This window comes from Myodes glareolus, chromosome X (genome assembly GCF_982192425.1).
Source record: "Myodes glareolus chromosome X, mMyoGla1.1, whole genome shotgun sequence".
Lineage (NCBI taxonomy): Eukaryota > Metazoa > Chordata > Mammalia > Rodentia > Cricetidae > Myodes > Myodes glareolus.
The window spans coordinates 125,949,563-125,970,610 of record NC_142053.1 but is presented as its reverse complement, the minus strand read 5'-3'; the positions used below and the strand labels follow the sequence as shown (position 1 = coordinate 125,970,610).

The window sequence follows — 21,048 nt, the reverse complement described above, 5'->3', positions numbered from 1 at the left end:
GTACGCATCTCCACACCTAGCATAGTACAGCTTTTTGCCAAATGCTGATATCCCATTGACTCCATGAATATAAAAATTTGTATATAGAAGAATGTCAAAGAACTCACATCCACAAAATTGATCAGTTATTGTGTTGCTATAATTTGCTTTAGTGTTCTCTGTGTTTATTATTTTTATAAGTTATTTGAGGATTAAATTCCAGTTGTATTTTCTTTTTCTTCTTTTTTGTGTGACAAGGTCTCATGTACCTATGCTGACCTCAAACTCAATACATATCCTCCACATGTTGGGATTATGGACATGTAGCATCACTCAGTTTTGTGCAGTGCTAGGGATCAAATCCTTGGCTTTGGTCCTATGAGGCAAACACTCTACCAACCTAGCCATGTCATCAGCCCAGCATGTTTCCCTTTATATGGTTTTTTTAAAGATTAAAGGGGAGAAGAAAAGAAAGAAAAAGAATTTTCTTTGAAAAAAATTAAAATGTAGGTTGAGGAGATGACCCAGCAGTTACGAATGTGTACTGCTCTCCCACTTGACCTAGGTTCTGTGTTAGCAGCTACATTAGGTGTCTTACAACTGTCTAGCTTTAGCTCTAGGGAGGTCTGATACTCTCTTCTGACCTCTGAGGGTACCTATACACATGTGATACATACAATCACGCAGATAAGGAAAAAATGTTTTAAACATTTTAAACCAGAACATTTTAAGTAAGACTGTAATTCTTGCTTTATTGATTACTCTTAACCCTAGTGCTTTCTAGTGGTAATCCCAGGTTAGTGTCTATTCAAAAAATGCACTATATTGCTTGTATAAATTTAAATATACAAATGTTGAGGACTGGGGAGGTGATCTATTTGATAAAAAGCTGGCTCCGCACACATGAGTTCAGCTCCCCAGTACTTACATAAAAACCTGAGTATGGTGCTCCACTTCTGTAATCCCAGTGCTGGGGAGACAGAGACAAAGAGGATCCTTGGATTTGCTAGATAGCCAATCTATCTATCTAGCAATGAGATAGAGTTCCAGGTTTGGTGAGAGACTTTGTCTTAAAAAATAAGGTAGAAGGGCTTGAGAGATGGTTTGGCAGTTAAGAATGAATACTGGTCTGGTGTGGCAGCACACACCTTTAATCCCAGCCCTCAGGAGGCAGAGGCAGGTGGATCTTTGAGTTTGAGACCAGCCTGATTTACAAAGTGAGTTCTAGGACAGCAAAGGGTATGTAGAGAAACCCTTTCTCGAAAAAACCAAAAAAAAAAAGTGCATATTTTTATAGGACCTGAGTTTGGTTCTCAGCATGTAACTCAGGTTACATGACCCCCCAAATGTCTGTAACTTAAGCTATAAGACATTCAGTTACTTTGGCCTCCTTGAACACCTGAACTCCTATGAACATGCTCAACACACATAAACATAATTAAAAATAAAACAAATCTTAAAAAAAAATAGATTGTGGAAGACACTTGATATAAACTTGTAGCATATAAGGCCAGCCTGACCTACAGAGTGAGTTCCAGGACAGCCAGGGATACACAGAGAAACCCTGTCTCAAAACCAAAACAAAAAAGAAGAAATCATTGATTATGATACAAAGATAAAATGTAATTTCAACCCTAAAGTTGTTTATAAAGGGAGGCAATATGCTGGAATGTTAGCTGTTTCTTTCTGGCTGGCGGGATTGGGGGTGAGTCCTCCATTCTTTCCCTTTATTTTTCCATACTTTAAACTCTTCTATAGTAGACAATTTACATAACTGTAGTTGGGCAAGGCCACCAGATGATTTAGGAAAAGATAAAAGAAGTCTGAGGGGTTGTGTGAAAGCAGAGATCATTGACACACAACTCCAAGAAACTGTCTATTGGGAAGGGTGACACAAAAGGAGAAAGTTCCAAAGTGAATCTTCACTTCTTGCCTTATTCCCCTGCTGAGACCAGGAGGAGCAAAGACACATGAAGATAATAGATGAGACCATGGCTCAGCTACAAGACCTTAAGAATCAGCACCTGGCCAAAAAGTCAGAAGTGAATGACAAGAACCATGAGATGGAAGAGATTCGCAAGAAGCTTGGGGGTGCCAATAAGTGAGTGGATTCCAGCTTGGGCGGGGTGGAAGTAGGGAAAGCAGACATCCTTCCAAATTTGGATCTTAATATCACTAATTGGACCTTTTTAGGGAAATGACTCATTTACAGAAGGAGGTGACAGCCATTGAGACCAAGCTTGAACAGAAACGCAGTGACCGCCACAACCTGCTACAGGCCTGTAAGATGCAGGACATCAAATTGCCGCTGTCAAAGGGCACCATGGATGATATTAGTCAGGAAGAAGTGAGTATTATGGTGGATGGTGGGAGTGATCTGTGAGCGACTTACCAGTGACGGAAAAGGAAAAATGGCTGCGAAGGGTAGGCACCAGATAGAAGCACAGGCAAAGAGTTGGGAGGGATGTAAAGATGGATGCAAAAGAGATGTCTCAAGATGAAGGTAGTGAAGTCAGGCTTTGTTATGAGAGGAACATTGACTTGAGAGGAGAGCCTCAAGCTAGTGAGTGGTCAGAAAGATAATAAAGTGATTGATTAATCTTAAGATCTCAAGCTCATAGCTTTATCAAATACTGAACATTGGTAGGAGTGAGAACTAAGGAACTTAAGTCAAGAGCAGAGGAAGATTCGGGAAACTGGGGAACCTGAGGAGACTTAGTTTAGCTGCAGTGAGGGAGGTTGGCCAGAAGAGGGTTGGATAGGGGACATCATCAATGCAGAGGTAAGGAAGTTTAGGTGTAGGGAAAAAAAAATCAGAGGAACTGTGGCATTTTATCTATTGGAAATGAAAGATAGTAGTGAGGAGTGGAGAATTGTTAACCAAGGAGCTCTTCTCAGATAGCCTTTAGCCTTTCAGTTTAATTCAGTAGAAGTTTTGAACACTGGTATTCCAGACACTGATAGGCCATGACATAATCATTCCTAATCATAACTATAGCTCTGTTAGCTGGCCATTGTCCTCACATTAGAAATGAAGAAACTTGGTGAGCTATAGAGCCCAGTTTTCAATTTGAACCTTCCTGTTGGCCCCTGCCCCTGCCTCTGTCATCTAGGAAGGTGCTTTCTCAAAGATATTGAAAGCTTCAAAGGAACCCCTATTCTCGAAAGGGATACAGATGGTCAGTCTGCTTCATCTGCCTCTCCCTCCATCTCAACATTGCAGGGTAGCTCTCAGGGAGAGGAGTCAGTGAGTGGTTCCCAGAGAACATCCAGCATCTATGCTCGAGAGGCCCTCATCGAAATTGACTACGGTGACCTGTGTGAGGATCTGAAGGTAAGAACTCTTGTGGCTGGGAGGCATTGGCATTTTCTCAGCTGTCCTAAGAAACGTTTACCTATCTGGGGCATATGAAGTCTGTGGCTAAAAAAGAAAGATCTGGTTAAGGATGACTGAGTTGGGAGCCTCTTGCACCCTCAGTTGCCCTACTTGTATGCATGTATGTGTATGTGTGTGTATGTGTGTGTGTGTGTATGTGTGTATGTATGTACTAGCCTAAGACCAGGTACACACAGAACTAAAAGAAAACTGCAGTAAACAGGTAGACCTTAGGTGCTCCTTGGGGCTCTGCTCCAGGTACTGCTCTCCCTTATCATTGTGATTATCTCCTTTGCTGTCTACACCTCTGCTGGCATCTCTGCACTTAGTCCCACAGCTTACCTCAAACTCCAGCTTTCTTCCCCAGACGTCCCCTTCAGTACCTCTCACATGCTCAGAAACAAAAATCTGAGCTTCATTCTTGACTCTTCCCACCACTTACTCTGCATGATTGACTAATTTACCAAGTTCTATCAATTTAGCCTTCTAAAGATGATGAGTATTCTGTGTTATTTGCTTGCTTATTGTTGCTGCACCATCTCTCCAGTGCAGGCCACTTTCTCTTCACACAGGTTCCTATAGGAACTAGTCTTCAAAATATTTTTGCTTTGTAGCCTATTCTTCATTGTTATGTCCAGGGAAATCTGATTTTTTTTAATTTATGGATAACTTCAAATATTCCTAGAAGTAAGGAAAATGGTATGATGAATACCAGGCACCAATCACCCATCTTCAGCAGTTAGTGACATCTGGCCAATCTTGTTTTTTATAACCTCCACCATGGGACTGTTTTAAAGCAAATTTGATACCTCATCGTGTATCTACAGAATATGAGGGCTCATAAGAAAATATACTATACCATCATATACAATAAAATAGCATTGTTTTTTTCTAATATTCAGTAAATGTTTTTGCATTCTCTGTGTCCAAGTCAGGATTCAAGTTTTTATTTGCTTTTTTCTATTGCTGTAATGAAATAGTAGCCAAAAACAAGTTGGAAAGAGAAGGAAGGGTTTGTTCAGTTTTGTCCTAGTCCCTGTCTGTCTTAGTTAGGGTTTTTATTCATTCATTCTTTCATTCATTCATTATGTTTTGTTTGAGACAGAGTCTCTTCTTTTGCTTAGGCTGGCCTCAAACTCCTGCGCTTAAGCAGTTTTTTTTTTTTAAACCTCAGTCTCATTAGTAACTGGATGGGAAATTTCAAAGGGCAGAGAGGGCAAGGGATATTACTCAGTGGTACAGTACTTACCAGTCACACAGTGCCCTTAGTTCAGTCCCTAGTAGAGCAAAGAAAAGAACAAAATAGACACTGGTGCAGAGTGAGAAACCAGTCAACCAATCAGAATGTGTGCCTCTAGCTTTGAGCCCATTGCAGAGACAAGATGGAGAAGACACTTTGAGGATGAACCTCCAGAGAAATATCTAAACCTTTAAGAAATAATTTATAGAACAAGAATTTCAATACCAACGTTTGATGTTAGAATTACTGTTAATATTTTTAGGTGTGGTAATGGTATATGTTTTTGTTTTCCAAAAATCCTTATTGTTTGCAGCATTGCTTCTCAATGGTAGGGTAGGATATTTTGCTACCCAGAGGCAGTATTGTTTCTGCAGGAAGTCTATAGGGTCTCATTTATGGGACTTTTTATGAAGTCCACACTTTGTTGGACCCCATTGTAAAATGGCCATCTAATTCTTTAATTTCTTTTTTTCTTAGCGAAAATACATAGAGTGCTTTCCTCTCCCCACTTGGTAATCTGTAGGAAAGGCAGCTTGACTCTCCTTTCATTATCAGGTCACATAGTTAGGAACTGCCTTCTTGACAGTCTCGGCACTTGTCCCCCCAGCTGTCTTCTATCATTGCGAGTGTGAGTGTAAGTACATATGGTTTGTTCAGTCTGTTGTGCTTATGCTTGGTGCTCTGTCTGCAGCCAGTGGGAATGCATTTAGGTTGGCTTCTGCATCATCTTGGCATTAACCCTTTGTAGTCTGTTCATCTTTCTTAGTTCCTGATATGTGTAGGCTCAACCTCTATACTTCTTACCCCAGACCAGGAATGAGCTATTTCCCTGAGAAGTTCTTGACTCTTTTATTCAGTGGGAAATGCTACTACTTAGTAACTACTGTCTGGACACCGGAGTGCTCAAGACCGCTGACTGCTTGGTGCTTCTATAACTCTTAAGTAGATTTGAAGAAAAAATAAAATTATTGCAGGAGTCACATTGGTACTTCTAATTAAGATTGAAATTTTCAGTTTAACATCACTGTCCTTAAGTCTATGTCTCTAATTATTCTCACTGAAAAATCTTGTTTCCTAGCCTATGTATGTATGTGATGTCTGTGTGAGTACCACATCATGAGTGTGAAGTCAAAACACAGCTTTATGGAGTCCATTCTCTCCTGCCCCCATGTAAGTCCCAGGGATCAAACTTAGGTTGTCAGTCTGAGCCAACTCACTGACTCAATTTATCATACTTGGTTTCTCTCATTTTGCTTCTCTCCTTGACTTTCACTCTACATACATACTTTTTTTCTTTTTTTCCTGAGCCTTGTGAAGAAAATACAGATGGTAAGATAGTTCAACTCTAGGGCTACATGTGAGGTCTCACACCTATAATTCTCGCAGTCAGGATGCAGAGGTATTGTGTTTTATATTGTATTTCACCATGAGGTACATCCTATCAGGATTTGTCCATTACTAACTAGTGATGCTGAGTTTAGTCCCAAAGTTAAAAGTGTCCGTTGCCAGGTTACTCATTGCTGAGCATACACTTTTGTCTTTGTCATTAATTAGCAAGTAATCATTAGAGTGGTGCTTTATCATCTTCTGAACATCTTGTACCCCAATAATTTTTTTACCTAACATAACTATGCAGGATCACACGGTTCTAAAATGAAAAGAATAAAACTGGGTACATGAAGAAAATTCTGGCTTCTATTTTTGTCCCCTTCTCTTCATCAGTAGGTCACTTTTTAATTAGTTTTTTATTGCCTCTTTGTTGTGGTTTTAAAATGCAAATACGTTTGCATGCAATTGCATTCATAGTCTCACCTTCTTTTAGATAATCGTAAACTATTATATACTTTTAATTTTCGCTTAAAAGCCTGTTCTACAGACTGTTCCTCAGCAGTATGTAGAGATCTTCAAATGGGATTCTATTTTCTTTCTTTCCATAAATTGTTGTTCAACATGGCTGTAACTTTTCAGTGTAGGTTTTTTTTTAACTATTATGGCAGTTTTCTACAAAATTGGTTGTTTTTCCGCTCTTTCTCCCCATTTCTGCTCTCTCCACCCTCAGTAAACTTCTTTCCACTTTCATGTCACATGTTGTTACCTTCCCCCATGCTTCCTTTCTCAATACCTTTTTGTTGTTGTTGTTGTTTTGGTTTTTCAAGACAGAGTTTCTCTGTGGCTTTGCCCTAGAACTAGCTCTTGTAGACCAAGCTGGCCTCAAACTCACAGAGATCCTCTGCTGCCCAAGTCCTGGAATTAAAAGTATACCCCTCCATGCCCAGCTATCTTTAATTTTTTGAGGGACCATATTGATTTCTTTAATGGCAATATTTCCACTCCTAGTAGCACTGAGTAAAATCTGTTCTTTTCTCATAGCCTCACCAGCATTTATTGCTTTCTTGATCATAATCATTTTGACTAAGGGTGAGATGGAATTTCAAAGTAGTTTTAATTTGCATTCCTGCTGACTAACAGTAGTGAACATTTAATATATATGTACTTACATGGTATATGACACACATGTGGAGGTCAAAGGACAACCTCCTAAAGTCAGTTCTCGCCTTTCACCTTGTGGATTTTGGAGTTTGAACTCAGGCTTGGTGACAAGTACCCTACCCACTGAACCATCTTGCTGGGCCTTTTGAAATATTTATTAGTCATTTGTGTTTCTTCTTTTGAGAACTGTCTGCTTATTACATTAACCCTTTTATGATTGACAGTTTTGTGACTTGGGTGTTTTACTCTTTGTAATTCTTTATATATTCTAGATATCAGTCCCCTGTCTGAGGCTTAACTGGCAAAGGTTTTCTCCCAGTGTGTAGGCTGTTTGTTCTGCTCATGCTTTCTCTTGTTAAGCAGAATCTGTTTTTTAATTTCATGTCCCATTTATTGGTTCTTGGGACTATTTTCAGTGCTGTTTCAGTCCTATTCAGAAAGTTCTTGTTTATACCTGTAACTTCAAATGTATTCTTTATATCTACCTGTAACATTTTCAGAATTGAAGGTTTGAAAGTAAGTCTTTCATCCATTTTGATTTGGTTTTTTGTTTAGGGTAAAAGATATATTCTTGATGCTTTTGTCAAAATTTAGGTGGCCATAGCTGTGAGTTTGTTTCTGGGTCTCTTGTCTTACTCTTTTGGTCTTACTCTTTTGTGCCATAACTAAGTTGTTTTCTTCGCTCTGTGATCATATTTTTCCTTGTTTGAAAATTCCATGCCATGTATTTTGATCATATTCACCCTCTCTCCTCAGTCTTCTCAGATCCAGCCATCCTTCCCTACTCGGCCAACTTGGTGTCATCTTCTTCTTCCTCTTCCTTTTTTATAAACCCATCAAATAAAGTCAGTGCTACCTCAGTATTCTTGGACCTGTGGCCTTTTACTACAGTGTGATCAGGCTGCTAGGGGTCATCCCCTTGGAGAAAACTGGCTCTTTCTCTCCTAGCAGCTATCAACTGCCAAAAGCTCCTAACTAGGGGTGTGATACAATTTTAAGTCAGATATTATAATACCTTCAACAGTGTTCTTTCTACTTGGGATTGCTTTGACTGTATGTGGTCTTTTGTGTTTTTGCATTAATTTTTAAATTTTTTTCTAGTCCTGTGAAGAATGTTGTTGGAATTTTAATGGTAATTGCATCGAATCTGTATATTACTTTTGGTAATAAAAGCCATTTTTACAACATAAATTCTGCTAGTCCAGGAGGATGGAAGGTCTCTCTCTGTCATTTGGTATCTTCTTCTGTTTTTTACGTGCCTTAAAGTTTTCATTGCATCTTTATCCCTAGGTACTTTATTTTTGGGGAAGCTATTATGTATGGGTTGTTTTTCCTAATTTCTCTCTCGGGAAGTTTGTTGTTGGTATATATGAGAGCTACTAACTTTTGTATATTGATTTTATATCTTACAACTTTACTGAAAGTGTTTATTTAATGTAAGAGTTTTCTGGTAGATTGTATATGGTCAAGAACAGAATCATGTCTGTGAATATGAGTAATTTCACTTCTTTGTTTCCTATTTTTATGCTTTTTTATGGCTTTCTCTCACCTTATTGTTCTAGCAAGACTTTGAGCACAGTATTGGATAAGAGTATAGAGTTGAGTTCTTTATCTCATTCCAAAATTTAGAGAAAATATTTTCAGTTTTTCTCTATTTTATAATGTTGGCCATAGGTTTGTCACATACAACATTTATTGCTTTAAGGTATGTTCCATTTTTTTCTAATTTTTTCAAGACTTTTACCTTGAAGGCATATTGAACTGTGTTAAATGTCTTTTCTATATCTATGTAGAAATAATCATGTATTTGTCCTTAAGATTATTTATATGACTAGAAGAATGGCTCAGCAATTAAGAGTTCTTACTGTTCTTGCAGAGGACCAAAGTTTGGTTTCCAGCACCTATGTCGAGTGGCTCACAAGCCCATAATTTCCTGCACTCACGTGTGCACAAGCATACACAGCAACTGTGGTTCTTCTGGACCACAATGTAATCAGCATTCTAGCATGGTCAGCTAGAGAGATGACACAGCAGTTACGAGCCTGCATCACTCTTGCGGAGGGCCTGAGTTTGAGTCCTAGCACCCATTTCAGGCTGCTCAATGGAACACCTGTAATGCCAGCTCCAGGGGATCTGACAGCTCTCTCCTCCACTGGGTACCCAGCATTCATGTGTATAAACCATACACAAGTTCATACACATAGTTAAAAAGCAAAAAGTACATTCCAGTATAAAAGGCACAGGAGCCCCCACATCTAGCTAAAGAGCTGTTAGTGGTTGGTAAATTCTGAGGGAGAAAGTTAGTTTCTTTAAGGAAACATAAATTTGAAAGGTGGACCATGTTCCAGTGGATGGTCTCACACTCATTAGTATATGGACAGAACATACTGGGCTCAGTGGGATTTGGTGATGTTTTGTTTCTTTTCTTTTTTTCTTTTCTTTTCTTTTCTTTTTTTAAGATTTGCTTTTTTATTTTTGAGAGAGAAAGAACATGAAGTTGGCTAGGTAGAAAGAAGTTGGGGGAGGGTAAAGAATATGAACAAAATATATTGTAAGAAAAAATTTTGAATAAATTTATGAAAAATGACAGGAAATTGAGGGATGAAGGAGGAGAATGGATCTAGGATAGTGGTTCTCAACCTTCCTAATACTTCGACCCAGTTAGTTCGTCATATGGTGTTGCCCAACCATAAAAATTATTTTCTTTGCTATTTCCTAACTGTAATTTTGCTACTGTTATGAACTATAGTGTAAATATCTGTGTTTCTGATAGTCTTAGGTTGAGAACCATTGATCTAGAAGGAGTAAGGTGAAGAGTGGGGCAAATTATGATCAAAATACATTGTATGCATACATGAAATTCTCAAAGAATTAGTAAATTACCTTAAAAGTAAATCTAAGACGATTACATTGTTACATTTATTGGTTTGCGTGTTTTAGTTATTAGTATTTCATTAATTAAATGTTATTTGACAATTTCACACATGTATATAATGCATACTTACCACACACACCCTCTCTCATCTCTTTACTGCCACTGTCTACCCACCCCACTTCAGTACAAGTCTTTTTCTTGTGTTCATGTCTACTTGTTTTGTGACTTGGTGAGTAACTGGGGCTGTCCAAATGAACAGATTGGAGCTACTTGCTGGAACTGGCTGGAGCTTGGTGGTCTCAGCACTGGGTACATAACTGAAGAAAATGATTTTACCTCTTTCAGAAGCTCAATAAGCAGTAAGGGTCATGGCCCCGTGAGCAACCAAACACCTTTCTCTTCTATCACTGATTATTGTCGAGGACTGTCTTGTGTGGCTCTGTACGGGTAGCCATAGTTATTGTTAGTTCATGATTGCATATGTTGAACTAGCCTTGCATCCTTGGGATGAAACCTACTCGGTCATGATGTGTGATCCTGATACGTTCTTGAATTTAGTTTGTAAGTATTTTCCTGAAAATTTCTGTGTCTGTGTTCGCCGGGGACATTGGAGCTATAGTTTTCTTTTGTCATCATCTTTACCTGATTTTGGCATTATGGTAGTGCTGGTTGGCTTCAAAGGATGAAATTGCTAATGTTTCTTCCCTTTCTAGTTCATGGAACAGTTTAACAAGTATTGACATTAGATTTTCCTTTAAAGTTTGCCAGGTATGGCGACTCATGCCTTTAATCCCAGCTCTTGGGAGGCAGAGGCTAGTGTATCTCTGTGAGTTTGAGGACAGTGTAGTCTACACAGTGAGTTCCAGGACAGCCAGGACTATCTAGTGAGACCCTATCCTCCCCCTAAAAATAATAAGTTTGATTAAACTTATTGTTGAGTCCACTTGGTCCTGGGCTTGTCTCTGTGGTTAATTACTGTGTCAGTCTCATTGTACATAATTAGAAATTAACTTCATTTAGATTTTTGTTTTTTAGGTTTAATAGCTTACTGGAATATAAGTTTTGGAACTAGAGACATAGCTTAAAAATTAAGAGCATTTACCATACTACAGTAGATCCAAGTTTAGTTCCTCACACCCATGTGACGGCTCACAGCTATCTGTAACTTTAGTTCCAGGAGAGTTAATGCTGTCTTCTAGCCTCCAGGTATACCAGAACTCTTCTGTTTTCAAAAGAGTTTCCAAAAATGTAAATAAATTCATGTCCTTCTTGCTCTCTAAATCACATTGGTCTCCTTTGAGATAAAAGTGTATGTTTTGTACAGCCTTTTATAATCTGTCCTTTGCTTGTCTATCTAGCTTCTCTTTCTTTGTGCCTCCCCAGCATGCTTCTGTGAGTGCACAAGCATGATTATGTCTGCACACAAATTGTTAATAGTGCCATATTGGTTCTTTAAAGGGGGGTAACTTCTAAAGTTGATTATTCCTGAATTGCTTTTAATTCAGTGAATAACCAATGAGGCACCTCCTCTCTAGCTTTTGACTGTGATGTTCTCAGCTGTATACAAAACCATGTCTGCTCTTTCATCTTCTCCTGTTCATCCTGTAGGCTTTAACTTACACACACGCCCAGATGCTTTCCCTGACCGCAGAGTCTGAATCAGGTTCTCTTCTTGTGTGCTGATTCAACACTGCTTGTCACTGTCTTTACATTAATCCTGCACCATTCTGATTATTTACTTAGCTGTGTTCTCTGTTAGTGCCTTGAATTCTGTGAATACAGGAACAGCTCTTGGTGGCTATTCAGTTAAAGTAGTTATTAACTAAAAGTGGCAGTGAGGCACAAATTCAAACATGCATTTACAGTAGCTGTAAGGGGTCCCCAACCAAAATGGAGTGGAATTTGCTCAGATACAATGATTTAAGAGGAAAGCATGAGTTGCCTTAGTTATCATGGAACTGTAAGTGGAGGCCAGAGCAGTCTGTGAGGAGTTTCAGGTCACCCTGGGATGGTGCTGACTCATGGCTCAGGCTAAGCCACAGAGGGCTACTAGCAGCTGTTCCTCCAGAGACAGATAGGTTGGCAAGATCTGGAGGAAGAACTAAAGGTGAGAAAGCCACATTCACTTAGAATTTCCAGTGACAGAACAGTTACTTCAAGCTAGATTTTGTGAAAGACGCCAAGCTGGAGAAGAGCTTGCCTCCTACATAGGAGCAGGTCCCCAAGCTCTAGTCATCTCTCAGGTGGTCTAGACTTGGGTCGGGTGCTCCTTACTGTTGCTGGGTGTGGGGTTACAGGATGCACAGGCGGAGGAGGAAATCAAGCAAGAGATGAACACACTGCAGCAAAAGCTGAATGAGCAGCAGAGTGTGCTTCAGCGGATTGCTGCCCCCAACATGAAGGCCATGGAAAAGCTGGAGAGTGTCCGAGACAAGTTCCAGGAGACCTCAGATGGTAAGAACCGCTGGGCTTTCGATGGGAGCAGAGGACGGAAGGTGTGATAACGGCGTGCTGTGATAGCACACCAGCTTCTGTTTCCACATACTTTTATATTCAAAATTGCTGGGGACCCTAAACAGTGGGGATTATCTACTCGCTTTCTGGGGAGCAAATGATGGTGCTAAGATAGCTGATATAGCTCATGGAGGAATCCATGCTTTTGTGGCTCTAGGATTAGACTGTTGCAATGGCCAGCTCACTGGATTCTGATCCCTGTGGGGCTTTCTTCAGGCATTTCTCTCTCGTTGTAGGTTGTCCCTAGAAATTTCATTTACAGGTGATTCTTGGCACGGTGTGGTTCCCAACCCTGGCAGAACCCAGGGCTCTGAGCGATCATCATTTGCTCTTCTTTTTTCTGACAGAGTTTGAGGCAGCACGAAAGCGAGCAAAGAAGGCCAAGCAGGCTTTTGAACAGATTAAGAAGGAGCGCTTTGACCGATTCAATGCTTGCTTTGAATCTGTGGCTACCAACATTGATGAGATCTATAAGGCTCTGTCCCGAAACAGCAGTGCCCAGGTAGACTGAAGCCCCTTATGCAACCAGCTCCTACCATTCTTTCTCAGTTGTTCTTCCCTCTTCCCATCACCATGCCCATGCACATATCCAGGTTCTCATCCCCTCTGTCATTCCCTAGGCATTCCTGGGCCCCGAGAATCCTGAAGAGCCCTATTTGGATGGCATCAACTACAATTGTGTAGCTCCTGGCAAACGCTTCCGGCCTATGGACAATTTGTCAGGCGGGGAGAAGACAGTTGCAGCTCTGGCCTTGCTTTTTGCCATCCACAGGTAAGGCTCTGCCCCATAGAGCAGTTGGTGAAGAGGCAGAGCTGAGGCAACCAGAGACTCTGGGGTCAAAGGATATGCAGAGATCTACATAGGTGAAGGTGTTTTGGGATTCCCTGTCTATCTACTATAGCACTTAGTTTTTTTGGACTTGTCTTCCCCATCTATCCTTACCCACTCAACCTAGCCTCCTGGTTCCTGCATGTATTTAGTTCTACTTCTAGGCTTTTCCTCACATGGTTTCTGGCTAATAAGCACTTTCTGTACATATCTAGCTTGACGTACCTCTTCATTCTCCTCCCCTTCCTCTATGCCATCTTTGATGTCTGGCATACCTTGATACTTCCCCATCCCAGGCCAGTAGTACTTAAATATGACCCCCTAGAACTTAGCGTTTGAGTATACAGCATCACTTTGTGAGCATTTCTTGAGTGCTACTCTGTACCAGACCCTATCGGGAGCTTGGGGACAGGTGAGTCTGATGTGATCTATGGCCTAAGGAGCTCAGAGACTAGAGGAAGCCAGACACATAAACAGACAGTAGTGTAGGTGGCGTGTATACACAGGAGGGACACCTAACTTATAGTGTGTGGGTGGGCCAAGGAAGGTTTTAAAGGTAGGTAAGAAAAAAATGAGTAGTCTTTGAGGGCAGGAGAGGTGGCTCTGTGGTTAGGAAGAGGACTTGTGCTCTTGTAGAGGAGCTAGGTTTGGTTTCCAACACCCATATGTTGACTCAGAACCATCCATAACTTTAGTTTCAGGGGATCCAGTGCCCTCTTGTGATTTTTGTAGACATTAGGTTTGCACATGGTACACACATATACATTCAAGAAAAGTACTTATACACATAAAATATTTTTTTAAAAGAAAAGTTTGCTAAGGAACCCAACAAACATTCTAGGCTGAACCTGCTGTTGTATGTATGGAGGTAAAGAGGAATGTCAGAGTGTGATATATTGGGATATAGGAGACCCACAAATAGCTTGCTTATTGGAGACAGTTGTCTTCCCAGCTAACCTGGAAGTTCCTGAAAAGGGCCCTGTTTTTCATGGTCCTAGGGGGACAGTGGCACACAGAACCAGATATGGAGGAGGGAATTCAGGGGCTTAGGCCACTGTAATTTTAAGAGTTGGGTTATTTGGTCTCTGAATGCAATTGCCCTATTCTGGCGATGGGATTGCCTGCTCTTGTTGCTACCCTCTTTACTTAGTATTAGCTCACCTATTCATTCCCTTTCAGCTATAAGCCAGCCCCCTTCTTTGTCCTGGATGAAATTGATGCTGCCTTGGATAACACCAACATTGGCAAGGTGAGTGCAATAAAGGTGAGGTCTGGGCGGGAAGCTCCCATATTGGGACTGGGTTTCAGAGATCAATTCCTGACTGTGCTCTAGCTATTCATCTATTCTATGTGCCTGGAAGACTGGGTCATCCTTGTTTTGATAAGCAATAGCCTTTTCTTAGTGTCCTTACTTTGACTGGAAAATGGAAGTGTTAGGTCTTAAGCTCTGCTGAATACCCCTCCCACAGGTGGCAAATTACATCAAGGAACAGTCAACTTGCAACTTCCAGGCCATTGTCATCTCTCTCAAGGAGGAATTCTACACCAAGGCTGAGAGCCTCATTGGAGTCTATCCTGAGGTAGGGTGGGCTGGACTCAGGAGCCAGCCCTCTTCCTGCCCAACTTTCCAAGGCAGGAAGAGAGCAGCAGTGGGAGGGTGAGGGAGTGGAGGTAATCAGGTCCTGAGCAGCCATGTAGGCTTTTTGGAGCCATGCCCTGAATCTTTAGCCAGGCAGTAAAGACAAGAGGAAAGTTTAGAGGTAGGCAAAGAAAGAAGGAACATAGGAATGAATCCTTTCTCCATACCCAGAAAGAACCATTGCCTGGCCTTTAAGCAAATACATAGGGAGGCAGTTTTTCAGCCCCTGGTTCCAGGCTGTATACCTTTCTTAATTCTCTCCTGATATTTTTTTTCCTCCTTCAGCAAGGGGACTGTGTGATCAGCAAAGTCCTGACCTTCGACCTTACCAAGTACCCAGATGCCAACCCCAACCCCAACGAACAGTAGCAGGAATTCTACCCTCTTGTCTGGATCTCAGAACTGGCCTTCTGTGCGTTTCCTGAATCTCTCTCATCACCCATTATCATGAATTCTCTGATTCACTATGCTCCCTTATGTATGTGGACATGTGTCCTTGCCTGTGTGCATGTGGATTTGTTTGCAAAATAAATATTGGATACCAAACTTAAAAAAGCATAACTGAATTTTATTTCAAGGGAGCACAGGGTGACAGCACACCAACTGGACAAAAGTACCTGGGACCTCATAGGAGTTCTGGGTAGTCACTGAACTGCCCTCATTCACTGTTTCGTGTGCTCATTCATTTGTGTATTCGTCTGACACAGAATGAACACCCTTTATTTGTCTGGGTCTGTGTATAAAATACTGAATTGAATCCGTGAACATCTCTTAATGGTAAGGAAATGGTAAGGTAACCAGTTACTCTGGTTAGTTAAATACCACAAGTTCCTTGACAGGAGAATTATCACTTCCATGCTTTGTGGGAAAGCTCACGTTTGTGCCAGACCTTGACAGATTAGTAAGGTTTAGTAAGGGACTAAGAGTAGATGATGGTTCTACTTTTTTACAACACTTAACTAATTGTTGCTGGAGCAAATCATTTGACCTTTCTTTGCCTTGGTTCCCTCATTTGTAACATGGGGCTAACATTTACCTATCTCATAGAATTTAATGATGTCGGCGCTTCCTGGGCCTGGAAGGGCTTCTGACCCTCGATGTAAAGGGATAGAAGGCACCACCACCTCTGGGAGGTGTTGGATGCTTTGGTTATCGGGAAAGGGCCAGGGCGTAGATAGGGCTTATCTGATTAATAGAGAGCCTGAGGAAGCCAGTAGTTTCAATCACACATGATAACTGTGCTTGGGCCCCAAGCTGGGCTGTCAGGAACTAAGCCCTAGTACGCCACTTGTCAGCCTAGCGTGTTTAAGATCTGGGCAGGAACTAACCTCATTAGCTGTTGGGACTGCTGAGGAAATAAAGCCTGGTGTGATGACTTTAACATTTGCTCAGTCACAGAGGTCATCCCATTTGATTTATCCTAAATCTCTGTATTGCTTTTTTTTGTTTACTTTTGGAAATTGAGTCAGACTGGACGTTGTTGCACGTGCCCTTTTTTTTAGGCTTATTTGGATTATTTTTATTTATGTGTATACTGTGTGCATAACACATGTGCATCAGATCCGCTGGAGCTGGAGTTACAGGCAGTTAATCAGCTGCCCAACATGGCTACTGGGAACTGAACTTAGGTCCTATGGAAGAGCAGTAAGGGCTCTTAACCACTGACCTATCTCTCCAGCCCCAGTGACTCCAGCCTTTAAACCAGCACTTGGGAATCTGAGGCAAGGGGAGTGAAAGTTCAAAGGTAATCTATTACCCTGTCTCAAGGAGGGAAGGTTTCATTGGGACTGGTTGCTCAATTGTACTCACTGTGTGGGACACTGGCTCCACCATAGTGTCACCCAGAATTTCTAATTTTGCAGGGAGTGGATGGATCCATTCTCATTTTCAGAAATTATACTGTGGGTTAATGAGATGATTTGGTGGGTAAAGGTACCTGCTTCCAAGTCTGATGTCCTGAGTTGGATCCCTGGGACCCACATGGTGAAAGAGAAGACCTAGCTCCCTACAAGTTCTCTGACCTCCATGTATGCCATACATACATACAAGCATACACAAAAAACACATGAAATTGCAGGTTTGATGTGCTATTTATTTTTCTAATATATATTAGAAGGCATGACTAAACAAGCTTATGTTTAATTAAAGACGTATACCATCATTGTCCCATGTGCCATCATTTGGCAAATGCAGGCACAGTTTGAGGACCAGACTCAGTTCTAGTCCCAGCTATAGAAACTTGGATAAGTTACTTATGAGCCTCAGTTTCCTTTATTGTTGTTGTTGTTTTTGAGACAGTTTTATTGTGTAGCCTTGGCTGTCCTGGAACTCACTCTATAGTCCAGACTGGCCTCGAACTCAACAGAGATCTGCCTGCCTCTGCCTCCTGAGTGCTGGGATTAAAGGCGTGCGCCACCACCACCCTGCTCATCCCAGATTCTTAAAGAATTCTTAAAGTTGCTATTCTCTGTGCCTTAAAGAGGAAACTGATGCCCACATACAAAGGGTTAAATGCCCTGGATAACACTGAACTTGAACCCAAGTTTGTTTTCCTTTAATTCATTCCAGTGCTTTTTCCATTGCAGAGGTGGTTAGCAACCTTGGCTATACATCAGAATCACTTGTGAACTCCACCCCCCTTTTTTAAAAGATAAAAGCAATATATACACAGGTAAAAATTAAAATAGTACAGAAGGGTTCGTAATGAAAATCAGCAGTTACCTTCCACACCCCCATGTTCCAAAGGATGTGGAACTTTTCAAAAGTAAATTGCTCTGGTTCCACCTCTGGAAATAGGATTCAGTAGGTGTGAATAATAATCCAGATAACTAGCCCTTTCCGTTGTGGGATAGAGAGGGTTAGGTGAGACGCCTTAGACATGGCTCTGGCACACTGGAACACAAGTGCTTCAAAGTCCTCAGGATCAGGGAGGTGAGATTCAAATGGATTAGTGATAGAGCCTAGACTTCCACTTAGATCTCCTTTCTTCTTGCTCACTGCTTTCTGATGGACAGCATGGGGTGTTTCTAAGGAAGCTGAACCCAAGGAGAAGGAACTAGGTTGACTCCATCTAAGGAGTTGAGTGCTTTCCACACTAGTATCTTCTTTTAGTCAGACATTTCATTCTGGAAATCTTAGTATTGCACACCTAGAATATAAAGATGAGTCAAATATTTATCCTGCCTTTGAGTGGTTAAGTCACTGTCTACTTGGAAGCCAAGTCATAAGCACCGTGGGTAATCAGCTCTGTCAGAAGCATAGGAAGGATGTTAGGAGAAATCCAAAGACCACATTTTCCAGCCCAGGAGGTGATACCTGAATGGAAACTTGAATAGGAATTCACTAGTTCCAGTAGAAGGAAACTCCAGGCGGTGACAATGGTATGTATGAAGATCTGGAGGGCAAACCCAGGAATTAAGGATCACTGAAGCATACGGATTACAGGGGTGGGGAAAAGCAGCAAGAGATGCTAAAGGTAATCAGAAACAAAACAGGAGCAAAATGATTTTTAAAAGAATGTTTAACGTTCATTTTTATCTTATGTGTGTGTTTTATTTGCCTATGTACCATGTACGTGCCCACAGAAACCAAAAAAGGACATCTGACCCCCTAGAGTTATGAGCCATCATGTGGATGCTGGAAATCAAACCTGGGTCCTCTGAAAGAGCAGACAGTGCTCTTAACTGCTTTGCCATCTCTCCAGGCCACCAAACAATGAGTTTTATGTATTTGGTTAGAATTTGGGCTTAGGGGACATTACAGTTCCCATATTTGCTTGTACCCAAGAAACAGGCCATCCATGGGTTTCAACTTCCAAACCTTCCATTTTAGCATGTGGGGTAAGCCCTCAGCCTTAAGTGCTTACTCACCAGATGACTAAGGTCCTGTAGACTTAGGAACCGTACCTTAAAGATCATGGGAGAGCGGGGGAGCTATGAAACCAGCTCTAAGTAGAAGATACTCCAGAGCCAAAGAGACAAGATAGCTTGGGTGGCAATGACTTGTGTTCATGTTCTATGCACCTGTGGTTGCAATGTCCTTTTCAGCCAGTATCTCACGAATGGTTTCTTACTTTGTCTCAAGCAAATGCGCCAAACCACCAGGGCGGGCCTGGAGATAGCTTGTTTACTGGCATATTCCCTGCAGAAAGCTCAGGGACTGATACAGAATCACCTGATAAGATTTCAAGTGGATGAATGCATGAATGAGTGCATTTATGAAGAGAATGAAGATTAGGAACTGTGAAAAGGCCAGTCTGTTTACTATGGACAAGTACAGTGGGGATGGATTGAATGTGACCAGGTACGAACTAAGATGAATTGAGGGCCTTAGCAGCTAAGAGCACTGGCTGCTCTTCCAGAGGATGAAGATTTGATTTGCAATACCCACATAATACTGCAAACTGTCTAATTCCAGTTTCAGGGACCAATGCCCACTTGCAGCCTCTGTGAGCATCAGAGATGCATGTGGTGCGTGGACATACATGCAGGCAGAACATCCAGACACATTAGTTTCCAAAGGATGTACTTTGATTAATTTTGGTGTGGTTGGTGACTGCAGAGCTATATGAATAGCCATGTTTCTACTCTATCCCAGCTGTGGGGTCCTCAGCTATCTCTGAATCAGAATCCTCTTTTAGCTTCCTCAGCACCTAGAACTCCTCCCTCAAGCTAAGCGTTCTGTGGACTGTATAGTTCCCTGCATCCCCCAGTCACTGATCTCCCCATCCAGTACAATCAATTGTGGCTGAGCACCTCCTGTGTACCTCCAAGCCAGGACTCCAACTCCCTCTTTAATCCCATAAAATATTCTGAGGGTTTTCCCCCCAGGTAAGATGTATCACTATCCAATAGCATATAAATAGATGCCCAGTATACATAACCTATACAAGAGACTGATAATTCCTAAGATCCTTGAAGAGAAATTAATTTCCCAAAGGTCCTACTACTAGGAAGTATTGGAGCCACAAATGGACCCCAGGTTCTAGTCAGGAGAGGTAGAAATGGTAAGGAAGGTGGGACTTAGGTTGAGCTTTGAAAGATGATGTATATGCAGGACGAACAATGCTTGCCAATTATACTACCATCAAAAAGAAACTTGCCTTACTCCTTCTAAGGGGTTTCTCTATGTAAGTTGCCACACTCGGTACCATGTGACTTCACAGGCAATGAATGCAGATGACTAGATTAGGATATTATCAGAACCAAGATAGCAAATCTCTAGACTGCTTAGCAGCCTACTAAGTGGACTGGAGTAAGGATTCCATCTTGTGGGGATCCCATCTTATGTGGGTGGCATATCTAATGGTATATAGATATAAAATAGATATTTCAGGGAAGTTGAATCTGTGGTATTCAAAATAAGGGGACAATTAGAATTCACCGAGGCTGGAAGCTACACGGCAACAGCAAAACTGTAGAAGTCATAAAAGTCATAAATCTAGGGCTGGAGAGCTGACTCAGCAGTGAAGAGCACTGGCTGCTCTTGAAAAGGACCCCGGTTTGGTTCCCAGTACCCATGTAACTCTAGTTTCCGGGGATGCCCTCTTCTGGCCTCTGTGGACACCAGGTACACACATGGCGCACATATATACATGCAGGCACTCAACACATACATAACAAAAAAATCTTTTCAAAAATTGTAAGTTGTGAGATATTTGTATCATGAGTTCATAGGGCTGGCCATCAAGCAGCAAGGCACCGAGGGCCTAAAGGATGCAGTAGCCATAAAACAATAGTAGCCATGATATAGCAGAAGCCACAAGACACATTGATTATGTAAAACTCATGAAGCAGCAGAAGGCTTGGGTACATATACATGATCCATGAGGCAGAGAGGTGATGACACTGCAGGAGGAGCGAGCGACCTGGTGACTTGAACCATGTGCTACAAAGCAATGGGACAGGAGGAGCAGTGGGGGGGGGGGCACCAACAAGTGAACGAAGAGAGCCCATGGATTCATAGAAGTCAAAGGCCCAAAATCCACAAAGCAGCATGAACAGAAAGTCCTAGGAGAGGTGAGGCAGTGAAAGCCATGGGCTAGAGACAGGGGAGCAGAGAGAAGTTAGTCAGTAGCAGTAGGAGGAGAATAAATACAGCCGGAAAG

General features: G+C 41.5%; 1 protein-coding gene across 2 annotated transcripts in view; it reads left to right on the top strand.

Annotated features, from left to right (window-relative positions):
* Smc1a (structural maintenance of chromosomes 1A) overlaps window positions 1-15,497 on the top strand; it is a 44,501-nt gene extending 29,004 nt beyond the window's left edge. For both annotated transcript variants that reach the window (XM_048441632.3, XM_048441633.3), the window contains 9 exons: window positions 1,935-2,080; window positions 2,173-2,326; window positions 3,203-3,313; window positions 12,258-12,414; window positions 12,822-12,976; window positions 13,095-13,246; window positions 14,483-14,552; window positions 14,773-14,883; window positions 15,228-15,497. In XM_048441632.3, coding sequence (XP_048297589.1) covers window positions 1,935-2,080; window positions 2,173-2,326; window positions 3,203-3,313; window positions 12,258-12,414; window positions 12,822-12,976; window positions 13,095-13,246; window positions 14,483-14,552; window positions 14,773-14,883; window positions 15,228-15,311 — 1,140 coding nt within the window. In that variant the 3' untranslated portion in view covers window positions 15,312-15,497. The remainder of the gene's footprint in view (window positions 1-1,934; window positions 2,081-2,172; window positions 2,327-3,202; window positions 3,314-12,257; window positions 12,415-12,821; window positions 12,977-13,094; window positions 13,247-14,482; window positions 14,553-14,772; window positions 14,884-15,227) is intronic.
* The last annotated feature ends 5,551 nt before the right edge of the window (window positions 15,498-21,048 follow it).